This window comes from Cyberlindnera jadinii (genome assembly GCF_001661405.1).
Source record: "Cyberlindnera jadinii NRRL Y-1542 unplaced genomic scaffold CYBJAscaffold_7, whole genome shotgun sequence".
Classification (NCBI taxonomy): Eukaryota; Fungi; Ascomycota; class Saccharomycetes; order Phaffomycetales; family Wickerhamomycetaceae; genus Williopsis; species Williopsis jadinii.
Window position 1 is genome coordinate 12,983 of NW_017963658.1, and position 20,583 is coordinate 33,565.

Sequence of the window (20,583 nt, forward strand, 5' to 3'; positions counted from 1 at the left end):
CCATCGCTGATCTGTGAAATAACGTCTCTCTTAGCCAATGTAGTTGTTGAGTCGGAAGTTGAGCTTTGAGACTCAACAGGCTCCACAGCAATACCAAAAGGTCCTGCATAGTTAGTGGTACCAATTGGCGATGCACTTGGTGTCAGCGTTGTCCATGTAGAGGAAGCATCTTTAGCACACACGGCAACTGCAAGAGATATAAGAGCGATATGGAACTTCATCTTGTATTGTAATTGGGTGCTAGAGGAGAAAGCGAGAGAGCCAGGGATCTACGCTAACTACAAAGCCTCCTGGGGGTGATCATCATGGCCTTTTATACCCACACCAGCACAGCCCATGGAAGCTGTCACCGGAGTGTAGCCATTTCCATTTCTAGTTGATATGTCTTCATGTGCCTTCCGACCTGCTGATTCCACGAAACAACCTACCCGCTACTGGTGCTCCATGCACCTATTTACTCCTTTCAATGAACATACATGCGCACCATCGTCATACCTTTAACTACACCATAGACAAAAATAGAATACATATTGCAGAGAGAAATGCCTATTGCGTCGTCGATCTGTTGGTATATGTTTCGCATGTTTTGATTGCCGCCATGGGGATGTTGTTTCCACATCGCCAGAGTAAACAAACCCTCAACTGGTGGGAAGCTTGTGTGAGCTACTTCAAAGTTGAGCGTGGCGGACCTTCAACAACGCGACTGTATTGCGTGTGAAGGGGAAGCAGGCAAGGATACAGTGGAAAGGCAGTGGAAAGGCAGTGGAAAGGTACGCGTGCTGTGAGTAATATAAGCTGTTTCCAGATAAATTGATCTTTTCCGCCTTCAAGTTCCGCCTACGAAGCCTCCAAAGCCTCCTGGGTCCACGAAGCCCACGAGGCCTACGAAGCCTCCACAGCCTCCAAGGCCTCCAAGGCCTCCACAGCCTCCAAGGCCTCCAAAGCCCACAAAGCCTTCGCACGCTCCACCTTTGATAAGCCCATATTGGAAGGCCTTGTTTCCTTATTAGGCCCACACATCTCCATGACGCGTCGCCGAAGTAACCAAAAAGGTCGGCTTGGAACAACCGCAACGAAAAAGCACCGAAAAAGGCCATTATCGGCTGATCAACACAGCCGGCGGCGGGGGGGGGAGAGACCGTTCTGCTTGGACAAGCTCAACAATCTCAACCAGGTGATTTGATTGTGTAACGCTCTATACAACTTTTGCAATTGCAATGAGTGGTTGAAGTGTGTGCCTACGCGGTTTTATCATGTTTAGCCCATTGCTTGGGTGCATCTCTTTGTTAACGCTCGAGAGCCCGGCAACCGTTCAGAGGAATTTGGTAGAGACACACGCAAATCCTGACTGACGCGTCCGAGAATCGGCTAAAACTGCAAAAGTGGTCGTTTCTTTTTGCACTTTATGAAAAGCGAAGAATGCACAAGCCAGGATTATGTAATATTACGGGGCAGCATGTGACATGTCACATGACAATGCCCCGTATTACATATAGACATGTCAGGTCGAATGGTTCGGGCAGCACATAACTGAAATTTCACAACTATAAGCAAGGCTTCAAAACTGGGAAGCAAAACAATCAACTTTCCTTACCCCTTCGCCCAATTCAATTGGATAACAAACGCTGAGGTTTTGGAAATCATACAATGGCCAGTGAAGCAGTAAGTTACCGGTCAATTGACCCAGAGTCTTGTCACTAACAACTATCTACACAGGCTGAAGCTCCAGTGCTTCCGGAGAACCCTTCGGTCAAACCAGTTGCTCAGGTGAGTAGTATATACGAGCACATTGTATGCAATTCGACTTGTTGGTACTAACGGTGGTTGATGAAGCAAACGGATGTGCTGGAAAAGGCACACGCAGCTCCCAGTGGGGAGGTTTCTCAGACAGTAAGCATTGAGGACGTGAAGAAAGCGGAAGCGGAGGCTCTAAAGGCTGTCAGAAAGCCCGTCAATGCCACAGCAGTTGGTTGGAAGCAGATTGGTGAATGGGAGGAAAAGGATGAATTGACACTGGACGATGAACTCATGGATCTGACTACACCGACGTTACTGGATTCGTTCATCCCTGAAGCTGCTTATGGTGATTGGTATCACACCGTGGGGCTGTTTATTGCAGCAGGGTTGCTCTCATTCATCTTTAGTTGGTTCAACTTTTCTCTGGCTCCAGTGTTCTTCATCACGCTGTTCGCTGGTATCTACTACAGAACCTCCATCAAGAAGTACAGATCTGTTTTGAGAGATCAAATCCAGATGGAATTCACTGCTCAAAAGATTGAAAATGACTACGAAACCATGGATTGGCTAAACACCTTTTTGGACAAGTACTGGACCTATTTGGAACCTTCAATCTCGCAAATCGTGTGTGAACAGGTGAACCCGATCTTGGCTTCGCAAGAGAGTATCCCAGCTTTTGTCAAGGCCATCTGGATCGACGAACTGACATTAGGTACCAAACCTCCAAGAATTGACCTCGTCAAGACTTTGGATATCCCTAAGAACGACGTTGCAGTGATGGACTGGGGGTTCTCGTTTACGCCAAATGACATCGTGGACAACAGTGCTAAGCAGTTGAAGAACCATGTTAACCAACGTGTTGTCGTTAAGGCCAATGTTTTCGGTGTTACACTCCCTGTTGTTGTGAGAAACGTTGCTTTTAAATCTTGGGTCCGCGTGAGATTTAAAATGATGACACACTTCCCACACATTGAAACTGTGAGTGTCAGTTTAATGGAGCCCCCACAGTTTGATTTCATCTCTACCATCTTTGGTGAGTCCATCTTCAACTGGGAAATCCTCGCAATTCCAGGTTTATACCCATTTATCAACGAAATGATTAAGAAATTTGCCGGACCAATGCTCTTTGAGCCTTTCTCTTTCCAATTGAATGTGCCACAGCTGTTGTCGGGTTCTAACACCTCAATCGGTATCATTGCTGTTCACCTAAGAGAGGCAAAGAACCTACGTGCTGCAGACAGAGTCATTGGCAATACCGTTGATCCTTATGTTACTTTCCGCTTCCATGGCCAGAAAAAAGTCTTTGCAAAGTCAAAGACCATCCTGGATACCTCTCATCCGAAATGGGACGAGACTGTCTATGTTCTTGTTGGGTCGTTTACTGAACCAATGGTTCTTACATTCTTTGACTACAACGATGACCGTAAGGATAAGCAGCTGGGAAAATTGCACATTTCCATGAATGAGGTTTCCGCTAAACCTGTGGCTAAGAACCAAGTTGGTCAAATCCTCAGAAGTTCTAAGCCATGTGGTGAGCTGTTGTACGATTATGAGTTCTTCCCAACTCTGGAACCACAGAGATTGGATGATGGGTCTGTTGAACCAGCTCCTGAATTAAACACCGGTTTAACGAAGCTTGAGCTCACAGAGATTCGTAACGTTAAAACGGCTGAGAAAGCCTTGTCCTCATACACTGAGCTTTACTTCAACGATGAGCTTGTTGGCACCACGAAGGTGTTCAAGAACAACGATAACCCATCGTTCTCCATCCCATTGGAGACTATCGTCACTGATCGTCGTAAGGCTAAAGTGAAGGTCATTGTTAAGGATCCAAAGGGCAAGATTATTGCAGCCAGTGTGCAATCTTTGAACAACTTGATTGATCGTACCGAAATCGACAAGCCATGGGTCCCATTCTCCAAAGGTGAAGGTGAATTCAAGTTCTCTGCTGTCTGGAAATCTGTTGAGATACCGAATGTTCCAGGTTCTGGTGGTTACACTGATCCTATAGGTGTTGTCCGTGTCTTGTTCAACAAGGCTGAAGACTTACTCAACTTGGAAAAGTTTGGTAAAGTTGATCCATATGCTCGTGTCTTGGTTAATGGTACGCAGAAGGGTAGAACTGACATGATTCCCGATGAATTGAATCCAGTGTGGAATAAAGCTGTTTGGATTACCGTTTCTTCTCCAAACCAAAGACTTACCGTCGAGGTGATGGACTACGAGAAGAACGGCGACGACCGTTCTTTGGGCTCTTTCAACCTCACAACTTCTGAAATCATCAACACTGACGATGACGGCAAGTACGTTGAGTACATCGACACCGAGCTGAGAACCGGTAAACTGGTTACCAAGAAGAAGGGTCCAAGGGGCATTGTCACCTACGGATTGAGCTTCTACCCAGTTACTCCGGTAAAGAGTGTCGAAGACATCAAAGAGGAGCTGATGGCAAAGCAAGCAAGAGAGGCCAAGTACCAACGTGAAAGAGAAGCTGGTAAAACCAAGGAGGAGATTGAGAAGGAGAAGAAGGAAGAAGAGAAGGAAAAGGACGAGGAGCTCGATGACATTGCAGACACTTCAAAGGCTGAGATGCCTCTTACAGAGCTAATCACGCACCCAGTTGGTGTATTTGTATACTCTATCATCGCTGGTGAGTTTGCCTCTGTGAACTCGTACTTGCAGTTGTACTTCGATGCTGCTCCTCAGGCTGCCTACACGTCTCAGGAAATCAAGACCAAGTACATTACAACACCATCCACCGGTGATGTTATTGTTAAAGAGTTGGAGTGGTCCACATGTACATTCCGTCTCGTCAAGAAGAAACGTTCAAATCGTTCTGCAGAAGCTATCGCAGAGACAACAATCCCTACGCTGAGTCTGTTGAAGAACTCTTATGACGAGCCAAACGTCTTAACGATGCAAGGCTCAGGCACACACAAGATCAAGATCCAGACTCGCTGGATTCCATTGCAGACGCAGACGCTACCACCGTCAGACCTCATCACAAACAGTGGTAACCTGGATCTGGACATTCTGGCGTGTGAGAACCTACCGGCTGCTGACTCGAACGGCAAGTCTGATCCATTCGTGAAGTGTTACCTCAATGATGAGGAGGATAACTTCTTCAAGACCAAGACAGTTAAGAAGACTCTCAACCCGGTCTGGGACGATGCAAAGACCGCTGTTGAGATTGACAACCGTGTCAACACGAAGATCAGGTTCAAAGTTCGTGACTGGGACTTTGGTGCAGGCCAGGATGACGTCCTTGGTGACGGTGTCCTGGACCTTGCCGAAATCGACCCAATCAACCCTACAAAGATCACCATTCCACTTGTCGGTGAAAAGGGAGAGAAGGCTGGTACTTTGATCGTGAAGGCCTCCTTCAGACCTGGCTATGTTATTCGCGTGAACGCTTCACAGACCAACGTCGCAGACGTTGGCCTGAAGAGCATTGGCACCGGCATTGGCGCTGGCCTGAAAGGTGGTAAGGCCATTGTGGGTGGTGGTGTTGGTATCGTTGGCAAGGTGAAGAAGGGGATCTTTGGAGGCAAGAAGGACGAGTCCGATGACGAGGAGGCAAGCTAGCCTTCATCGGACAAGCAGGCCCGAGGCGTCCATATAGCTGTGTACTAGCAATTTATGTCTATGAAACCAGTTATCTTTGTATATCTGCAGAATGCCAGTTCTCGCCTCTGATTGGCCAGTTTATCTTAGCAAAATAAACAAAGCCGTTTATCGCGCGTGTCGAACTCCGCGAATCCACAAACCTAAAACAAAATAAAGGAATGAAAAACAAAATCCTGAAGGAGTTGGGTTCCCGCTGATAAAAGTTCTTCGAGCCATCGCACCTGAGCAACACAGCGGGAAGCAATCACCTGGGCCAAACCGTTGTTGAAGTTGTCCGAGCAATGGAGCAGTACCACTTTGAGCTTGGAGAGCATGGGTCGATCCCAATTGGCAAACAGAAGCGCTCACTAATGGCGTAAGTTGTTCATATGAGCCCGGGCTGTGCGTGTGTGTGTTTGCACTGCACTGTTTTATTTACCCGCTGGTGATGGAGGAGCCCTGATAACAAACAGTGTACTAACAAGAGCTGGCGCGTAGCTGTATGAGATGCCGTAGAAGGCACATACGGTGTCCTGGCGGCGAGCCCTGTGAGAAGTGTGTCAAGGCCAAAGCGGCCTGCGAATATGTGGAAGCCGATAAGAAGGTTGTTGTTTCGATGAGATACCTCCAGAAGCTTCACGACGAGATTGCACGGTTGAAGAAGGAGAACAACAACCTGAGAACCGCGGTGAAGGAAAGTAAGCGCCTGGAGCCAAATGACAGGGTGGATGGTGGTAAGCGCGCGGACAATACGCTAAGCGAGGTGCTGGAGGCGACTGATATTGGGAGTATACTGAATGCAACGTTCTCTGATAATACAGCTTCTAACGCCAGGGAGAACGTCCTTGCGCCAGCAGTGGCCTCTCACAATAACAACACTGCCAACGCGAATGTGTCTGGCGGTGGTAAGAATAGCCAAGATGATGATGAAGTTGTGGCGCCGTTTGTTGATGAACAGAGGAAGTTGGTTTATTCCCGTACAGGTGAGAAGTTCTACGTTGGTTCCTCATCAATGACGTTGTTCGGTATCCAGGTCCAAAACATGATTCCGAACTCTCAGGACCACTTGAGCGATATGCCAAAGTTAACCACCAACGAGACTGTGTTGGAAAACGAAGGTAACGCCTACAGGATCATGTTAGGGAAGACAAAGACCCGTCCAGGTGTGTCTGTGAATTTTACACTCCCTTCATATTCATACGCGATGCTTTTAGTCGATACCTCTATCCAGTATAACGATGGTTGCTTCTACTTCTTCAACGAAGGACTCGTGAAGGAAAACCTCAGACGAGTCTATGCTGGAATGGGTACGGAAACTTCAGACTCGATCATTGAAACCATTTGGTTCTGCAAGGTGCTGCTTATATTTGCCATTGGTGAAATGTACCTGGGTACTGCGAATAACATCAACGGTAATAAGTCAAATACTGCACAGCTGCCAGGATCTGGTTTCTTCCACCAGGCCTCAGAGTTATTTACTGGGCTTTTCTCGTCAGGCGCCATTGATAACTTGGCAAGAGAAGGTGGTGTTGAAGTCCTACTACTGTACGCGTTTTATTTACAAGTGGCAGATTGTACAGTGGCTTCATACTTCTATTTTGGTCTTGCACTACGTACCTGTCTTATCTTGGGTATGCATGTTGATGCTGAAAAGGAATCACTGACAAGATTTGAATTGGAGCACAGAAGAAGACTCTGGTGGACGGTGTACATGTACGAGCGTATGCTCAGTTCTAAGGCCGGACTGCCGTTATCGCTTAATGATAACAGTATTGCCACGGAGCTTCCAGATGATTTTGACATGACAAATCCACCTTCTGGATGTGAACATTACATTTTCCCTGAAGCTGAATACATCACAAACTGTGTAAAGATCACTCAGATCAATGCGAAGATTCTGTCATGTCTTTACCAAAAGCAACCAGATTCTAATATCCTACCTGTTCTGTCAGAAATTGTTGGCCAGCTCATTCAGTGGAAACAGAACCTTCCTGACTTCTTGAGCCCCGACTTTTCTGATAAGAACTTGCAAATCTCTAGATTGGTCACAAATATTATGAGTGAATACTTCCAAGGTATGAATCTTGCTGTGAGACCTCTATTGTTCCATTTTGCATCCAAACAATTGAGAGAGAACAAAACATCAGACAAATATATTGATCTAAATCAATATTCGAAGTTAATCATAACGTTGTTCAACTCGTCATTCCAGGCTTCTATCAATACAATCAGATCTTTATGGGCATTGATGCCTGATAACATGGTTGCGCTTTTCGGTTACATGGATCGTGAATACTTGTTCACATCTGCAGCAACGCTTATTCTTTTCAACGCTGCGTTTGGTGTCCATCAAGCGACCTATGTACATTTAGATCATGCTCTTCAGATATTCACAAAAATGCGAAACCTCGGCAATCATCCTGCTGACTTACGACGTGCACAGTTGCTTAAGTTGATGTCTACTTTAGATTTCAATGGGATTATGAAGAAGTTGATTGATAAGTTTAACGATAACTTGGCTCCATCTGAACTTTCTTTCGATGTTGCTCCAGATCGTTCAACACGCTCAAGCATTATTGATTCAGAGTTCAAAGAGCCTCGTCACCCTCGTAAACATTCAAATGCAAACGAATCATCGGTTCGTCAATGCAAGAAAATCAGGATTGATAGCATTATTGATTCAGATAAGGGCACAGACCAGTCTTTGTCACTCCATCCAAGCGATGCTGACATTGCAGAACTTCCAGATGCGCTGAGGCTTTTACACAGTGACGTTGACGCTACATGCGATAATGAGCTGTGGAAAGAAATCTCAAATGATGCTATGTGGCTCTCTTCTTTAAATGATATGGGGGAAGGGTTACAGAACATCATGGACGACCGTTCATAACGAAAATAGATCAATGGTTCAAATTATACTTACAACAATTAAATAGGGTGTGAAATCCATTCTAAATCATTCTCTTGACAAACTCTTGAGAGTCACCTTGTGTCCAGTCAGCCAGTCTCTTTCTCTGCGAAAGCACGCCATACTTCAACGCAATCTCTTTCCAGTTTAGAAGTTCCTGTTCCTTTGCAAGGGCATCGGTACCCTTCTTTTGAGAAGTAGAGACATACGATTCCGTTTGCTCTGCGTGTGCCATGCCACCAAATCTTGAAATCAGGATATCACCACCTTCAATTTCTTGAACCCTGCTGATGAGCTCTAATACCTGGAATCTGAGTCTTTGAGGGAGATATGGCGAGTTCAGGAGGTTCATCACATATTCAAAGACATTCTTGTTGCGCAGTAGCTTTATATCTTGAGGCGTTTGAATACCTGTTGTTAGAATTTGAAGCATCCATGATACCTGGTTGTGATAAATGTCAGTATTTTCAGTGGTGGATACTGTGGTGACTTCTTGGTAAAGAGGTATCTCATTAGCTTTGAAAAATGGCGCTCTCAAGATCCAACGGAACACTTTCTCGTAGAGTGTATGGCTTGGATTGTTGATAATCGGAATCATTCTTGTGATTATTGAAAAAACAAGCGGTGGTATCTCCTCATGTGTGTTGTTACCAATGGTGAAAAGAATCTTGGTAACGTAGAGCTCAAACAAGTGCTTCTCCTTGAAGGTAGTTGTTTCTTCTTTCAAGGTGTTCAGTACAGAGAAAAGTATGCTCTTCGAGACTTCCTTTACAGTCTTGTCCTCTGAAGAAAGGTTGATGACGATGCTGGCAAACAGCTGAGAGTCGACAAGTCTTCTGATGTTGGTTTGAACATTTAAATCCTCTCCTTCACCAGCTGAAATCTTCACAAGCTCGTCGTTATTGATGATCAGGAGTGAAAGGAAAAGTGGATCATAGACAGTCTCGGAATAGTTTGGAGAGACCAAATCAGAGACTTGGTCGTAAAATGCCATCACATTGTCCCAATTGGCACTTGAATCATGAGACCACGGTTCAAGTCTTGGACGCTTAACATTATAGTTGTTCAACCCATTTACCACGAACTTCTTATTCAAGATCACCAAAAGTCCTTCTTTTTTTTTCTCAATGAGCCTTGTCTCCCCAATCAGTTCTTCATCATTGTCGGCTGTATCAATGAAGTCCCAGGTGTAGACAAGGTCGATCCAAGACGCACTAAGTTTTGATTCCAGCTTCTCCATCAATTTCAAGAGCAGCAAGTCTTCAGCTCTAGTGGATCCAGAGTACATCTTTAAGATGTTTTCTTGTAGAGAGGGAGTGGCGTTCTTTGAAGGGTCAAAGTCAAACAGTCTCAAGAGGATCAAAGATGTGAAGAACTTTGATTTCTGAGGGGATGGCTTCAGCAGAGCATTATCGTCATTGTTAGCAAGGATCTGCAATAACTTGACGTACTCCAAGGAGGATCTAGAGGAGCTGATGACCAGTGAACTAGCAAGCTCCAATGCATCTTCATTTCTAGTCCATTTGGAGAATACAACTTCTAAAAGAGCGTTGGTGTGTGATTTTGAAAGAACGGATGGCACATTGACGTTCAGTATCAACGATTGGAAACCTTTCAAGAAAGTCAAGAAGTGTACTGGTGGCTCTGGGAACTCTGCAAAGATCTTAGTGAGATAGAGAACAGACTTATTGATCCATACAACCACTTCTGGTTCATCAAAGGACGAGACTGCAAGTAATAATTCTGGAATTTCTGGAGAAAACTTGTTAGATGACTTGTTGAGGGCATAATCACGAATGAGTGCCTTTTCATCTGGTGTCAACTCAGATAATTTGTTGGACAATACTCTTGACAATTGAGAGAATGGGATGGTAGTGAAGTCCTCATCCTGCAGCAACCTAATAGCCACTGACTTTGATACCTTGAACAATTCACTCAGTGTTCCCTTGTCACTGTGTGATCTGCAAACCTCATCTGGAAGAGAAGATACAACATCGGTTGTAAGGAGATCATTGTTACAAGATGTGACAAATTGTAAGAGCTGTGGAAGAAGGGAAGGATTCTTTGCCAAATAGGTAAATATTGGGAATGTCTTGGGGTCTTTGAGAGCAGATTCAAATAGCAATGTTACATCACCGAATACCACGAGATCTCCACTCACAAACTCAGTCAAGATCGAGTGCAACTCACTGATAGTGAGCAACTCCGCAAGCTGTGAAGACTCTAAAGTTAGCTTTCTCTCCAAAAGAACCTGTAAGGCACTTTTCTTCAGGAGAACATCACTATGTGTCAACTGTGCTCTAACTTCTTCATTGTTCAAGCACCACAAGGATTCACTCAAGACAACACTTGTTTGTTCAGTTTGTTCTGATGATAGCAAACGTTTAACTTCTATTGACAGATCAGTAGTATCAAATGCATCCAATTGTGAGAAGATCTCCAACAAGATTTGAGAGATAAAAAGTCCCTTTTCATTTGTGTGTTTCAAGAAAAGAGAACCCCAGTACTTCTTCTGAGAGAATTCCTTCGCTTCAGATGGATGTGTATACCAGTAATCCCCAATTGTTGACAGAATATCAGCAAATAGCTTCTCAACCTTCTTGAAAGAGATTGAATTATCCACCACCATTGATTCAATTCTGACGAGCGCCCCAACAATATCAATGTGCTGTGTTGGAATACCATGTTTGGACAAGTTATTCACAGGACTTGTTGTCATGATACCATAGAATGTATCATGAGGAAGACTGGTGTCATTTGACAAGGTTTCAATTGATGCTTCGAAGCAGTTTGTGAACAAGTACGGCTCATAATCAAAGTCCAACTCAACCTCTTTCACGAGCTGTAACAGGTCAGCTGCTGGTTCACCGATGATTATGAGAGATCTGATGAACAGAACAAACCATTTAGACATGCGTTTATAGGACGTTGTCTTGTCCACAAATTTCCATTGCTCAAACAGGGCAATGACCAATGGACTGATTTTATTATGTGCGTTCGAGATATCAAGATACTTGAACGGTGTACTTACACATCTCGAGACAGATTCGTCTATCAGCTTCCAGATCTTTTCGGCTTCATCCATGTCATCCCAGTTCTTCAAGGAAGATTGGAGAGATTCAACCAGTACAACTACCGGGTCAGCCTTAACCTTCTTGTAATTGATAACAACGGTCTGTTTCAACAAGTTCGTGAGTAAATCGGAAACCTTCGCAACGACAGAATGTTGAGAACTTGAGCTGGCAATCTTCAGCAGAGATGTGAACAGAGAACATGCCTTGCCAGCCTTATTCCACCATTTCAGCTGCGATGTATCACCTTCCTGCAATTTAAAGAACTGATCCAGCAGAACCAAGTCAATGCTAGAGTACTGAGACTGATTTATGGTGTCCATATACGGTTTGGAGATCGATTGGGCAAAACTGAAGGTGTCAGAGAACACAGACAAGTAACCGTTCAAGACCATGAGCAACGTGGCTAACAAGATCTTTGTCTCGGATTGCTTCTTATAAGAGTCGGCAACACAGTGGGCCACTGTGGCAAGATCTGGTAGCCTATGGTATATGGAGTTGATCAATTCAACTTTGGACATAGTCCATTCCTTCTGGTTGTAAAGTGAAAGAACACTGTTGAGCTTAATCATTGAGTCCATAATCAACTGTGCAGTGAGTTGTCTAACGAGGAACACATCGCTCTGTAGGCATTTCGTCAAAACTGAACGATTCAGAACAGATGGAACAATCAATTCAGCCATGGTGTTCTTTGAAGGAGCATGTACTCCACTGTAACGGACAATCTCTTCTGGGATCTCTAATCTAATGATTCTACTTAACAGGTAAGTCTGTGAGATCCAGTACGATGTCAATTTCGGATCATGCAATCCACGAGAAGCAAGGTAATTGACATATGGTGGAATCAGTTCAGAACTGGCCTTCAAGATCTGGACTGTTGTGTTCAACTGCATATCATCATCCCAGGGCTTCAAATTCGTGAGCAGCCCATAGATGATCTTGTTATGGGATCTGAAGTTCTTACCATTGACCTTTATAGGAGACGTTGAAGTTGAATTGATGAACCAGAGCTCATCTGGTTCGAATCTGATTCCATACTTCGAATCAGTTGTAACACAAGTGATGAACCCATTTAGCAAGTCCCGTATTTCCTTATCACCATTGTAGTACACGGGGACCAATTTCATCAAGTTCCACTCGTTAAACACCCTGAGCTTTGTACTCTTTTTGAACGATTGCTCCTTGAGTATGAACTCATCCCATGTCTTCAGTGTCAAAACAATCAGGGCATCACTATCGATAACAGGGATGAATTTAAACCATGTGGTCAGGATCTTGCTGTTATTGTTGAGAAAGTCCCTTCTGAGAAGAGGTGGCGATTTCTTTAGGATGTTAATGAGAAATCTGATGAAGCAATACCGTATGGAGAGATGCTCCTTTTGTTTCGTGGAGACAACGTTTGCCTGCTCAGTCTTTGTTGGAATCAACAACTTTGGCAAAACAGCCAATGTAAAGTCAAAAAGTGCAATGAAGTCATCCAACAGGGCACCATTCTTGAAGATGACAATCTCATTCAACATTCTAATGACTGGATTCGTAGTGGAGGCCCTTAGACTGCTCAAGGCCCTGTATAAGGTCTTTGAGTACCCGGTGAGCACCTCCTTGACTATGAGAACACCATATTCAACCAGCTCTTCATGCTCACCACAAGCTCTTATCACCCTTGTCAACGTTTGTGTGGAGCTTGTGAACTTGGCATGGTCATTCACCTGTGCAAAATATGACCACGATTGAACCGATTGAACTGCAAACCCTCTTGCTAGGAAGTGTGCCAGTTCATCAACTTCTAACTGTTCTGCCTGTACAAAAGCATCCATCTTTTCCAAGACACCACCATCAACGGCATTACCAGCCGCTTGGTCATGGTTATGTTTCCACTTCTTGCGTTCAGACATGGCTAACAGCGGTGAAAGATAGCACTTATAGCTCCTTTTAACGGTGATTTATGTCTTTCTTCTCTGGCATCGCATGAAAAATTTCTCGAGGAAGCTCATCGCTCTGCCTGGAAAAAAAAAGAGGGAGAAAGTTACTGTTGCTATAGCAACAACAATACAAATTTAGAGCATTACAGTCCAATGGGTATCTTTATACGGTGTATATAGGGCATATTGAGTAGTTTATTATGGCATTCACCATCCATACTTGTTGCTTCTCTCCCTTCTGGCCTTTTTGTTCCTTTCGAACTGTTCTTCCAACAGTTCTTTGTCCTGCTTAGCGTTATTGATCAGAGATGAGAGTTGATTCTTATGGTTTGTCACTGCGTGTAGTCTCTTGTTTTCCTCCAGCAGCCCCTTTTCTTTCAGCTCGATATTTGTCTCGTAGAAGGTGTCCACGTTGAACTCTTTCATTGCAGGAAGATCAGGTTCAAGTGGTCTCTTGTTACTGTTGCCTTCCGTTCTGAGGTGGCTGTGGTCGTCGACATGTTCCTCCTCCATTGGGACAATTGGATTAACATCCACTTTCATTTCCGAGCCAGTGAATTGCTTTCTCTTTGTCTTGACCTCCTGAAACAGTCGACTCGGTTGTTGTTTAGCCATAGTGGTGGTGGGCTGGGTTTGACTCTTTGACCGCACAGAATGAGGAACGAAAGAGGTAACGCTTGCGTTACTTCGTACAAGCTCGACGTTTTCCAAGGACTGTGGTATTTGCCTGCTCATCGGGTTCCTAGATCCTGCCCCTAATATCCTACCCTTTGGCTTTGCAATGTTGTGAGCTATGCGATTCTTTGGTGGAGGGAGGAAACTTGATATTGAAGCCTTGTCATCAGCCACCTGAGGTGTGTTGACAACACTGGGCACTGTCTCCACATCATTTTCCTCTTCAGACGAGGAGTCGTACTGTACCAAAGACATTGACTCTTCTCCAACAACTCACAGGCGGCGTTGATTGTATAAAGATATCTTGATAGGATGAAGGGGTCTAATGGTAGACCAAGACACCCGTACACCAAACATCCGTACACCTCATAACCCAGACACCCAGACACCCAGACACCTACTCCCCCTAAAAATAGCCCAAAACGCGCTCTCCAACACGGATTTGCGTCCCAAAGGAATATTTTCCTCTAACCTCACTGCTGCCTCACTGCAGAGGTACGCATGCACGCAGAGCTTGTCGGAAGAGCCAAACCAATTTGAAACAACTTTTCAATATTTTGAGCTTTCCAATGGAGATTTAAATCAAACATTCCAGGCATTTCTATCAATTTTAAGGGTTCCATTCTCCTTGTGTGGTTGTCTTGGTGTGTTTGTTGTGGTGTGGTTCTACTAAGCTGGCTAGTTTGCATCTTTTGTAGCAGCGTGAAGCGATGTTTGGACTGCTAAAATCATCATGGGAGAGACAGGTTGCCAATGCCTTGTTTGATTTCATAGAGGTTGGAGCCTTTACGAATTACAAGTGCTCCACGCTGTTCAACTACAGCTGGATGCTGGTGATGCTGTCGTTGCACGCTGCACTCTATGTGCTGGATATCTACACCTGTGTTAAGCTGTTGGCTTTCAACGAATGGAGCTCGATGGTCCAACCGTACATCTCATTCAGCGTGTCGAAGTGGCTATTTGCAGCCTGTATCATTGCGGCCATTGTGTTTTTGATATTCGATGCTGTTAGAGGGATACGAATCTACCGAACGGGAAACATCGCATTGATATATACCAACCATTTTGCAAAGACTGCGAAGTCCCTGGCTGGATATTCGTACTTTTGCGTGTTGAATGCGATCAACCCGTCCAACGGGTTCGACAAAGTGGCATTCTATACCTTCTTCACGTTGGACGATTCGAAGAAGATCATTTTCTCAGACTCTCCACGACAGGTGATCAATGCCATCACGCTGTACTCTGTGCTGAACGTTGGCGATGGAGGGTTCTGGGACACGTTGAAGCAAATCTCAACAACGAACAGGTCCGAGGCCCTGATTCTATACTCCATGTCGTTTTCCTTGATCATTTGGATATTCTTCGTCTCGTGCCTATTCTTCGCCATCTGCTTCTGCATTCCTGTGTACTATAGAATACGGCAAAGAGGGTTCAAGAGCCTCAGACAGTACGTCTGTATCAAGGTTGACGGCACAGTTAAGAAACTGGCTAGGAAATACTCACAGAAGAAGCTACTGAAGGAGAACAGGAAACGTCTCAATGCAAAGAACAACCCAAAGAACCCATTTGCCAATGAAAGTGCCAACATTCCAGACGTGGAACTGCCACCTCTGGCCTCCTCAGGCATGAGAGGCCTGCCCAAGTCTAAGACATGGAACTCGATCGATACACAATCATCACGATCTACTGAATCGACGACACAGTTGACCAATCCATTTGCAGAGCAATACCCCCAGGTGGTGTATAATAAGAACCCTTCACAGGTTTCAGTATTGAAACGGTATGACGATGTCGCACAACAACGCTCTGTGTATGATCAGGAACCACAGTTGAGCCATTACGACTCACAGGTGTCGTTATACGACTCAGTTCATAACAATTTCAGCTCCACTGCGCACCTGCTAAAGTCTGAGTCCCAGGTATCATTACCACTACCACTCCGGAAGCCTCCAACGTCCTCCACGCTCAACAGCGTTGATGAACATGCGCAAGTTCCACTCGACACAACATCACGATACCCACGGAGACATGTGTTCCTTGACGAGGAGAAACACATTGGTATGGCTTACAAGGAGGACGAGGTGAGCGACTTTGATGATGATGATGATGATGATTCGGACGACTATCTTCAAGACACAAGCTTGAAGAGAAGCGAAGTTAGACCAAGTCTAATGATTCGTGCTAGAGATATAGAGATGGAGGACTACTCAAGGTTCATATCTCAACGACAATACTCCTCTGATGAACACCAGTCCACGTCCAGGAAAATCCTACGATAATGAGCATTCTATTTAATACGACACTTCTATTACTGAGTAGCATTAGTAGTGGTTCAATCTCCAAAGTCTTGCCTTACCAGCTTCGTTACCAATCGCCAGCATCTCTGAGTTTGGACTGAATTTGACACTGGTAACTTTACCCAGTGGTGTTCCACTGTTTGGCCAGTTCTGGAACACTTTACAGCTTGGCAGATGAACCAATCTTAACGAATCCTTCTTCCCTCTGCTGGCAATACACAGTATTTGTCCATCGTGGTTGAATTCTAAGCTTGAAATGGATGTAACCAGTTGCTCCAAAGTTCCTATTGGCTTGGTAGAGCTGGACAGACGATCGTACACAGTGACGATACCACTCTGGGAGCCAATGGCACACCAGCGTGAGTTCTTACCACCGACCCTAATCTTTGTGATGCCAACACCGGTTTCATCTTTCCATCTACGTTGGACTTTACCCTTTTCCATGCTGAATTCCCAAACATCACCGACGGAATTGATACCAAACACCACGTTTTCATCGCCTGACCAATCAAAGTCCACAATCGTGCCTTCAATCTTGAAACCCTGTAGCCATTGCGAGGTTCTTGAGCTCAGAATGTTGATCCAGCCGGAGTTACCTTGTAATGCGATGTATGAACCACCTGGTGATACCTTGAAGTTTTCGAAAGATCTCTGAGTAGACTCGTGGCCGTATAGCCTACTGATCTTTTCAACAGAGCCTGTGACCAAGTCCCAGGAGTACATATACCGTCTTCTACCACCTGCAAACACCTTACTACTGTTAGGATCTGGGCTGAACTGGGCCGTTTGGATTGGCGTATTACGCAGGTGGATTGTGGAAACCACCGGGTTCTGCTTACCGTCAACATGGTATAATCTCACGGTACGATCATAACCACCTGTCAATAACAATGGATGTGTTGGGTGGAACGACATCGTTTGAATTGCAGAGTGAGAGGCGTGTGAATGGTTAACATCACGCACACGGACAATGTCCAATTTTGTCTGCGGAATCAACCTTGAGGTATTAGCAGTGATTTTAGTAGTCTTTTGCAAGATCTTTGCCAATGCCCTAACGTCTCCCTCTATTGTGTCATCTGAACCTTCTTCTTCAGCATCGTCGAGTTCCTCATCCTCCTCCTCTTCACTGTCCTCAGTATCTGCCCATTGTGGACGGGGATAGATCTTCTCAAATTGAGATCTCAGCCTCAGGATATATTTTCTTCCGGAGATGGAGGTATCCGTCTCTTTCTTTCTCAGCTTCTTCAGCTTATCCGACTGTAGCAGCGAGATACTGACCTGGTTGTCCTCTTCATCAACCCACGCGTCGCTGTCATCGGACTCTTCCTCATCGGACTCCTCGTGCGATTCACCATCACCACCATCAACATCCATCTTCTCATCGTCGTCACCCTCGTCCACGAAGAACAATTGGTCATCGTTGATGCCCTCCAGCTCATTGGCCTCCTCATCGGATGCCCCACTGGACACTTCATCGTCACCACTCTCATCGTCGTATAATGTCTCGATGCTCTTCAACGCAGACTCAAACCCTTCAACATCACCAAACACCAGCTTCTCCAGCTCAAGCTCCTCCTGATCCTTTGGTGGAGCAGTAATCTCCTCCTTCGTAGCAATCTCAGCACTCATCTCCAACACTCTTTGCACGATATTGTTGTGATTAATGCTCCAAATCGCACGCTTCGAGGAGGACGGAGAAGGTGAAGAAAAAAATTTTGGTACGTGCGGTGCTCATCGGTTTGCGCACACACATGGTTATGAAGCCCGTGCAAAATGATCACGTGAATACGGGTTTCACCACACGTGATGTGTGTTCCAGATCACGTGATGTTCGCGAACTCGTTTTCCACTAATTTTTTTCCTTACACTGCGCAAATTCGAAGGCCTTTGAAGTTCTCCCGTTCCCTTTGATACTCGCAACGGCTTCTCTAAAGTCATCTAAATCTGGCTGATAGCTGATATACCCGTATAACCATGGCTTTGTGAGTATCTACTGGGCTCGGCGGAGGGGCTGGAGCGGTGCGAGCGCTATTACTAACACCTAGCTTCAAAGACAACAATCCAAGTACCATGATCCAAGAACGTTCAAGATGACACCTGCAATGATCAGGGCCAGAAGACCGTTCTTCTGGAAGAACGCTGCCACGTTTGCTGTTTTGTCGACCATAACGGTCTCCATCTACGCTTATACCTACAGTTTCCTCGGCAAGGATGATTTCAGCGATGTTCCAATCCCTCCAATCACGGAGGAAGAGCTCACAAAGTTGAAGAAGGAGTACATGGCAGAACAAGCTGCAAACAAGAAGTGAGCGGACAGACAACCCTATGGGACTGTTTCTAGCGTTTAGTTTGTTTGCTTTATCGTTATTTTGTACATAGTGTGATTTTGAACATTTGCTGGCGTGTATTCGTTACAGAACAGGATGTAGTTTACAACTTTGGCTTTGTAGCGAGGATTTCGATCGAGTAGTCATCTGGGTCTCTGACGAAGGCAATGTTCTTGAGCTTACCAGCGTCATATTTCAAGTTCCATTGAACTTCATCACCGAACTTGGCAACAATGTTGGCACAGTAAGACTCCGCATCGTCAGTGGAGATTCCGATATGGCCATAGCCCTGAGGCTGGGCATTACCGTTGTGGTATTTGAATCCCTCATCCTTCTCGGTTCCCCAGTTCCAAGTCAACTCCAACACACCTTCCAGAGCTGCCTGTTCTTCCCTTGTCAACGAATTTTCAACGAATGAGTCGTCGTCGTTGAATCCGAGGAAGTACAGAGTAAACTCAGCATTTGGGTGCTCAGAAGTGGACAACAGCTTCATACCAAGCACTTCTCTGTAGAATCTGATAGATCTTTGAGCATCCTTAACACGGATCATGGTGTGGTTCAATCTGTAGGACGAGACATCCGTCTTACCATCCTGCTTGCCAATACCGTTCTCAATCAACTCGACCCAGTAGCCATCTGGATCCAGAGCAAAGGCAATGTTCTTCTGACGGCCATCCGTCAGCTTCTTCTGGAACTTGACACCCTGCTTCTCCAGCTCATCACAGGCAACTTCAATGTTGTCAACAGACACGCAGATATGTCCAAATCCTCTGTGAGGCTCAACGTTACCGTTGTTGATCTTGAACCCTGGATCGTTCTCAGTGCCGTAGTTATGGGTCAATTCCAAAACACCTTCTCTTCCAAAGGGCAGCGATGCGCCCTCAGCGTCCTTATGTGGGTAGGCGAGGAAGTAGAGATCGAACTTCATATCTGGGAACTTCTTATGTTCCAAGAGCTGGAAGCCAAACTTGGAAGTGTAGAACTCCACAGAGGCCTTTGGGTCCTTCACACGAAGACAAGTGTGGTTAAGCTTGAGAGACTTTGGAGCCATCGTAAACGTGTTCAATTGGTTAGCTAATGAGCCTTCTTGACTGTTGAACACAGGAGAGGAAGAAGAACGTGAACTCCGGCACAATTTATAGTGTCCCTCCCTGTTTTCCTTCCATTTTTTGCTAGAAGCCTATAGCAAAAAGCTGCTAAAGCCGCATTAAACGCTGGAACAGTGTGTACAACGGAGAATTGGCGTGAAGCCCTATGCTAAGTGCGCATATTAGACATAGCAGCATTAATAATACAAAAGACATGGGTTCAATGCAAATTTCATGCGAGACGTAGAGCTGATTGCGCTGGTGTGATTGGCCATTCTGAGGAGTACTATGAAGCAATTGGAGGCCGCTGGTCATCGAGGTCTTAGCTCGCAGCGATGCGTATGAGTTGAGCCGTGGAGGTTCACCACAGCATGAGCCATGGCCATTCATACCAGCGTGTGCGATTCCTGGTGCCCTCACAGTGCCAATTGACTGGCCAGGAGCCCATTACTTGCACCGGTTAGCCATATAACGCTTTAGGAGGCTTCAGAACGGGCTACCTTCCCAAGGGCTAACTGATGCTTTACTGTACAGTGCTAGTACGGCAGGTAAGCTATAGGAGAGCCCATCACGCCAGAAAGGGCTTCAAACCGTACCAATAACCACGCTGTAGGCACCACGGCCCCATGCACAGACGAACACAACAGCAGCTGGCCAGCACACACCGATGGCCCTCGTCAATTCCACGCTCCCCTGCCCAACATTCCTGTGCTCACACGCATCGGCACGAAGCTGTAACTACGACTTGCCGGAATTACCAGTGGATTCTCGGAGTTACTGGAAACGGCTGAGTTTCGCGCCAAATGGCGCGCAGGAGGCGAATAATTACGCTCACGTGAAATGTGTGGAGGTGTCCGGGTGGTGTTCCGTCGCCCACTGAAAGGAAACACCGTATGGCAGTCTCAGCAGAAGCAGTGTGTCTGGTGCTGGCAGTGTATCTGGTGCGGGAGTT

At 45.5% G+C, this 20,583-nt stretch overlaps 9 protein-coding genes across 9 annotated transcripts in view; 4 read left to right on the forward strand and 5 right to left on the reverse strand.

Annotated features, from left to right (window-relative positions):
- Positions 1 to 221, reverse strand: part of CYBJADRAFT_190209 (uncharacterized protein) — a gene marked incomplete at its 5' end in the record, with an annotated part of 1,217 nt that extends 996 nt beyond the window's left edge. The window contains one exon of the mRNA XM_020217366.1: positions 24 to 221. Within this exon, the coding sequence (XP_020070216.1) occupies positions 24 to 221 (198 nt within the window). The remainder of the gene's footprint in view (positions 1 to 23) is intronic.
- A 1,151-nt stretch (positions 222 to 1,372) lies between these two features.
- On the forward strand, positions 1,373 to 5,484 carry TCB1 (tricalbin). Its single transcript, XM_020217998.1, has 3 exons — positions 1,373 to 1,662; positions 1,717 to 1,767; positions 1,834 to 5,484. The coding sequence occupies exons 1-3, from the start codon at positions 1,648 to 1,650 to the stop codon at positions 5,320 to 5,322; spliced, it is 3,555 nt and encodes a 1,184-aa protein (XP_020070217.1). The 5' UTR covers positions 1,373 to 1,647; the 3' UTR covers positions 5,323 to 5,484.
- A 475-nt stretch (positions 5,485 to 5,959) lies between these two features.
- On the forward strand, positions 5,960 to 8,233 carry PUT3 (Put3p; the record flags this gene model as incomplete). Its single annotated transcript, XM_020216437.1, has 1 exon — positions 5,960 to 8,233. One exon carries the CDS (start codon positions 5,960 to 5,962, stop codon positions 8,231 to 8,233), a length of 2,274 nt encoding a protein of 757 aa, XP_020070218.1.
- On the reverse strand, positions 7,820 to 13,249 carry URB1 (Urb1p). Its single transcript, XM_020213359.1, has one exon. It carries the CDS (start codon positions 13,215 to 13,217, stop codon positions 8,295 to 8,297), a length of 4,923 nt encoding a protein of 1,640 aa, XP_020070219.1. The 5' UTR covers positions 13,218 to 13,249; the 3' UTR covers positions 7,820 to 8,294.
- Positions 13,250 to 13,392: 143 nt separating this feature from the next.
- CYBJADRAFT_167781 (PRCC domain-containing protein) lies at positions 13,393 to 14,202 on the reverse strand. Its single transcript, XM_020215071.1, has one exon. It carries the CDS (start codon positions 14,172 to 14,174, stop codon positions 13,452 to 13,454), a length of 723 nt encoding a protein of 240 aa, XP_020070220.1. The 5' UTR covers positions 14,175 to 14,202; the 3' UTR covers positions 13,393 to 13,451.
- A 427-nt stretch (positions 14,203 to 14,629) lies between these two features.
- CYBJADRAFT_173182 (uncharacterized protein) lies at positions 14,630 to 16,198 on the forward strand (the record flags this gene model as incomplete). The annotated part of the gene is made up of 1 exon (XM_020216438.1): positions 14,630 to 16,198. One exon carries the CDS (start codon positions 14,630 to 14,632, stop codon positions 16,196 to 16,198), a length of 1,569 nt encoding a protein of 522 aa, XP_020070221.1.
- Positions 16,136 to 17,870, reverse strand: UTP18 (Utp18p). Its single transcript, XM_020215072.1, has one exon. It carries the CDS (start codon positions 17,843 to 17,845, stop codon positions 16,241 to 16,243), a length of 1,605 nt encoding a protein of 534 aa, XP_020070222.1. The 5' UTR covers positions 17,846 to 17,870; the 3' UTR covers positions 16,136 to 16,240.
- A 9-nt stretch (positions 17,871 to 17,879) lies between these two features.
- COA3 (Coa3p) lies at positions 17,880 to 18,525 on the forward strand (the record flags this gene model as incomplete). The annotated part of the gene is made up of 2 exons (XM_020216439.1): positions 17,880 to 17,938; positions 18,270 to 18,525. The coding sequence occupies 2 exons, from the start codon at positions 17,880 to 17,882 to the stop codon at positions 18,523 to 18,525; spliced, it is 315 nt and encodes a 104-aa protein (XP_020070223.1).
- GLO1 (lactoylglutathione lyase GLO1) lies at positions 18,224 to 19,663 on the reverse strand. Its single transcript, XM_020215073.1, has one exon. It carries the CDS (start codon positions 19,592 to 19,594, stop codon positions 18,647 to 18,649), a length of 948 nt encoding a protein of 315 aa, XP_020070224.1. The 5' UTR covers positions 19,595 to 19,663; the 3' UTR covers positions 18,224 to 18,646.
- Positions 19,664 to 20,583: the final 920 nt, after the last annotated feature.

Bases quoted from the DNA above. Each gene is read 5' to 3' on its own strand.
- TCB1 (XM_020217998.1), top strand. The intron at 1,768-1,833 runs GTGAGTAGTATA...TGGTTGATGAAG, and splicing joins CGGTCAAACCAGTTGCTCAG to CAAACGGATGTGCTGGAAAA.
- URB1 (XM_020213359.1), bottom strand. From the start codon at position 13,217: ATGTCTGAACGCAAGAAGTGGAAACATAACCATGACCAAGCGGCTGGT.
- CYBJADRAFT_167781 (XM_020215071.1), bottom strand. From the start codon at position 14,174: ATGTCTTTGGTACAGTACGACTCCTCGTCTGAAGAGGAAAATGATGTG.
- UTP18 (XM_020215072.1), bottom strand. From the start codon at position 17,845: ATGAGTGCTGAGATTGCTACGAAGGAGGAGATTACTGCTCCACCAAAG.
- GLO1 (XM_020215073.1), bottom strand. From the start codon at position 19,594: ATGGCTCCAAAGTCTCTCAAGCTTAACCACACTTGTCTTCGTGTGAAG.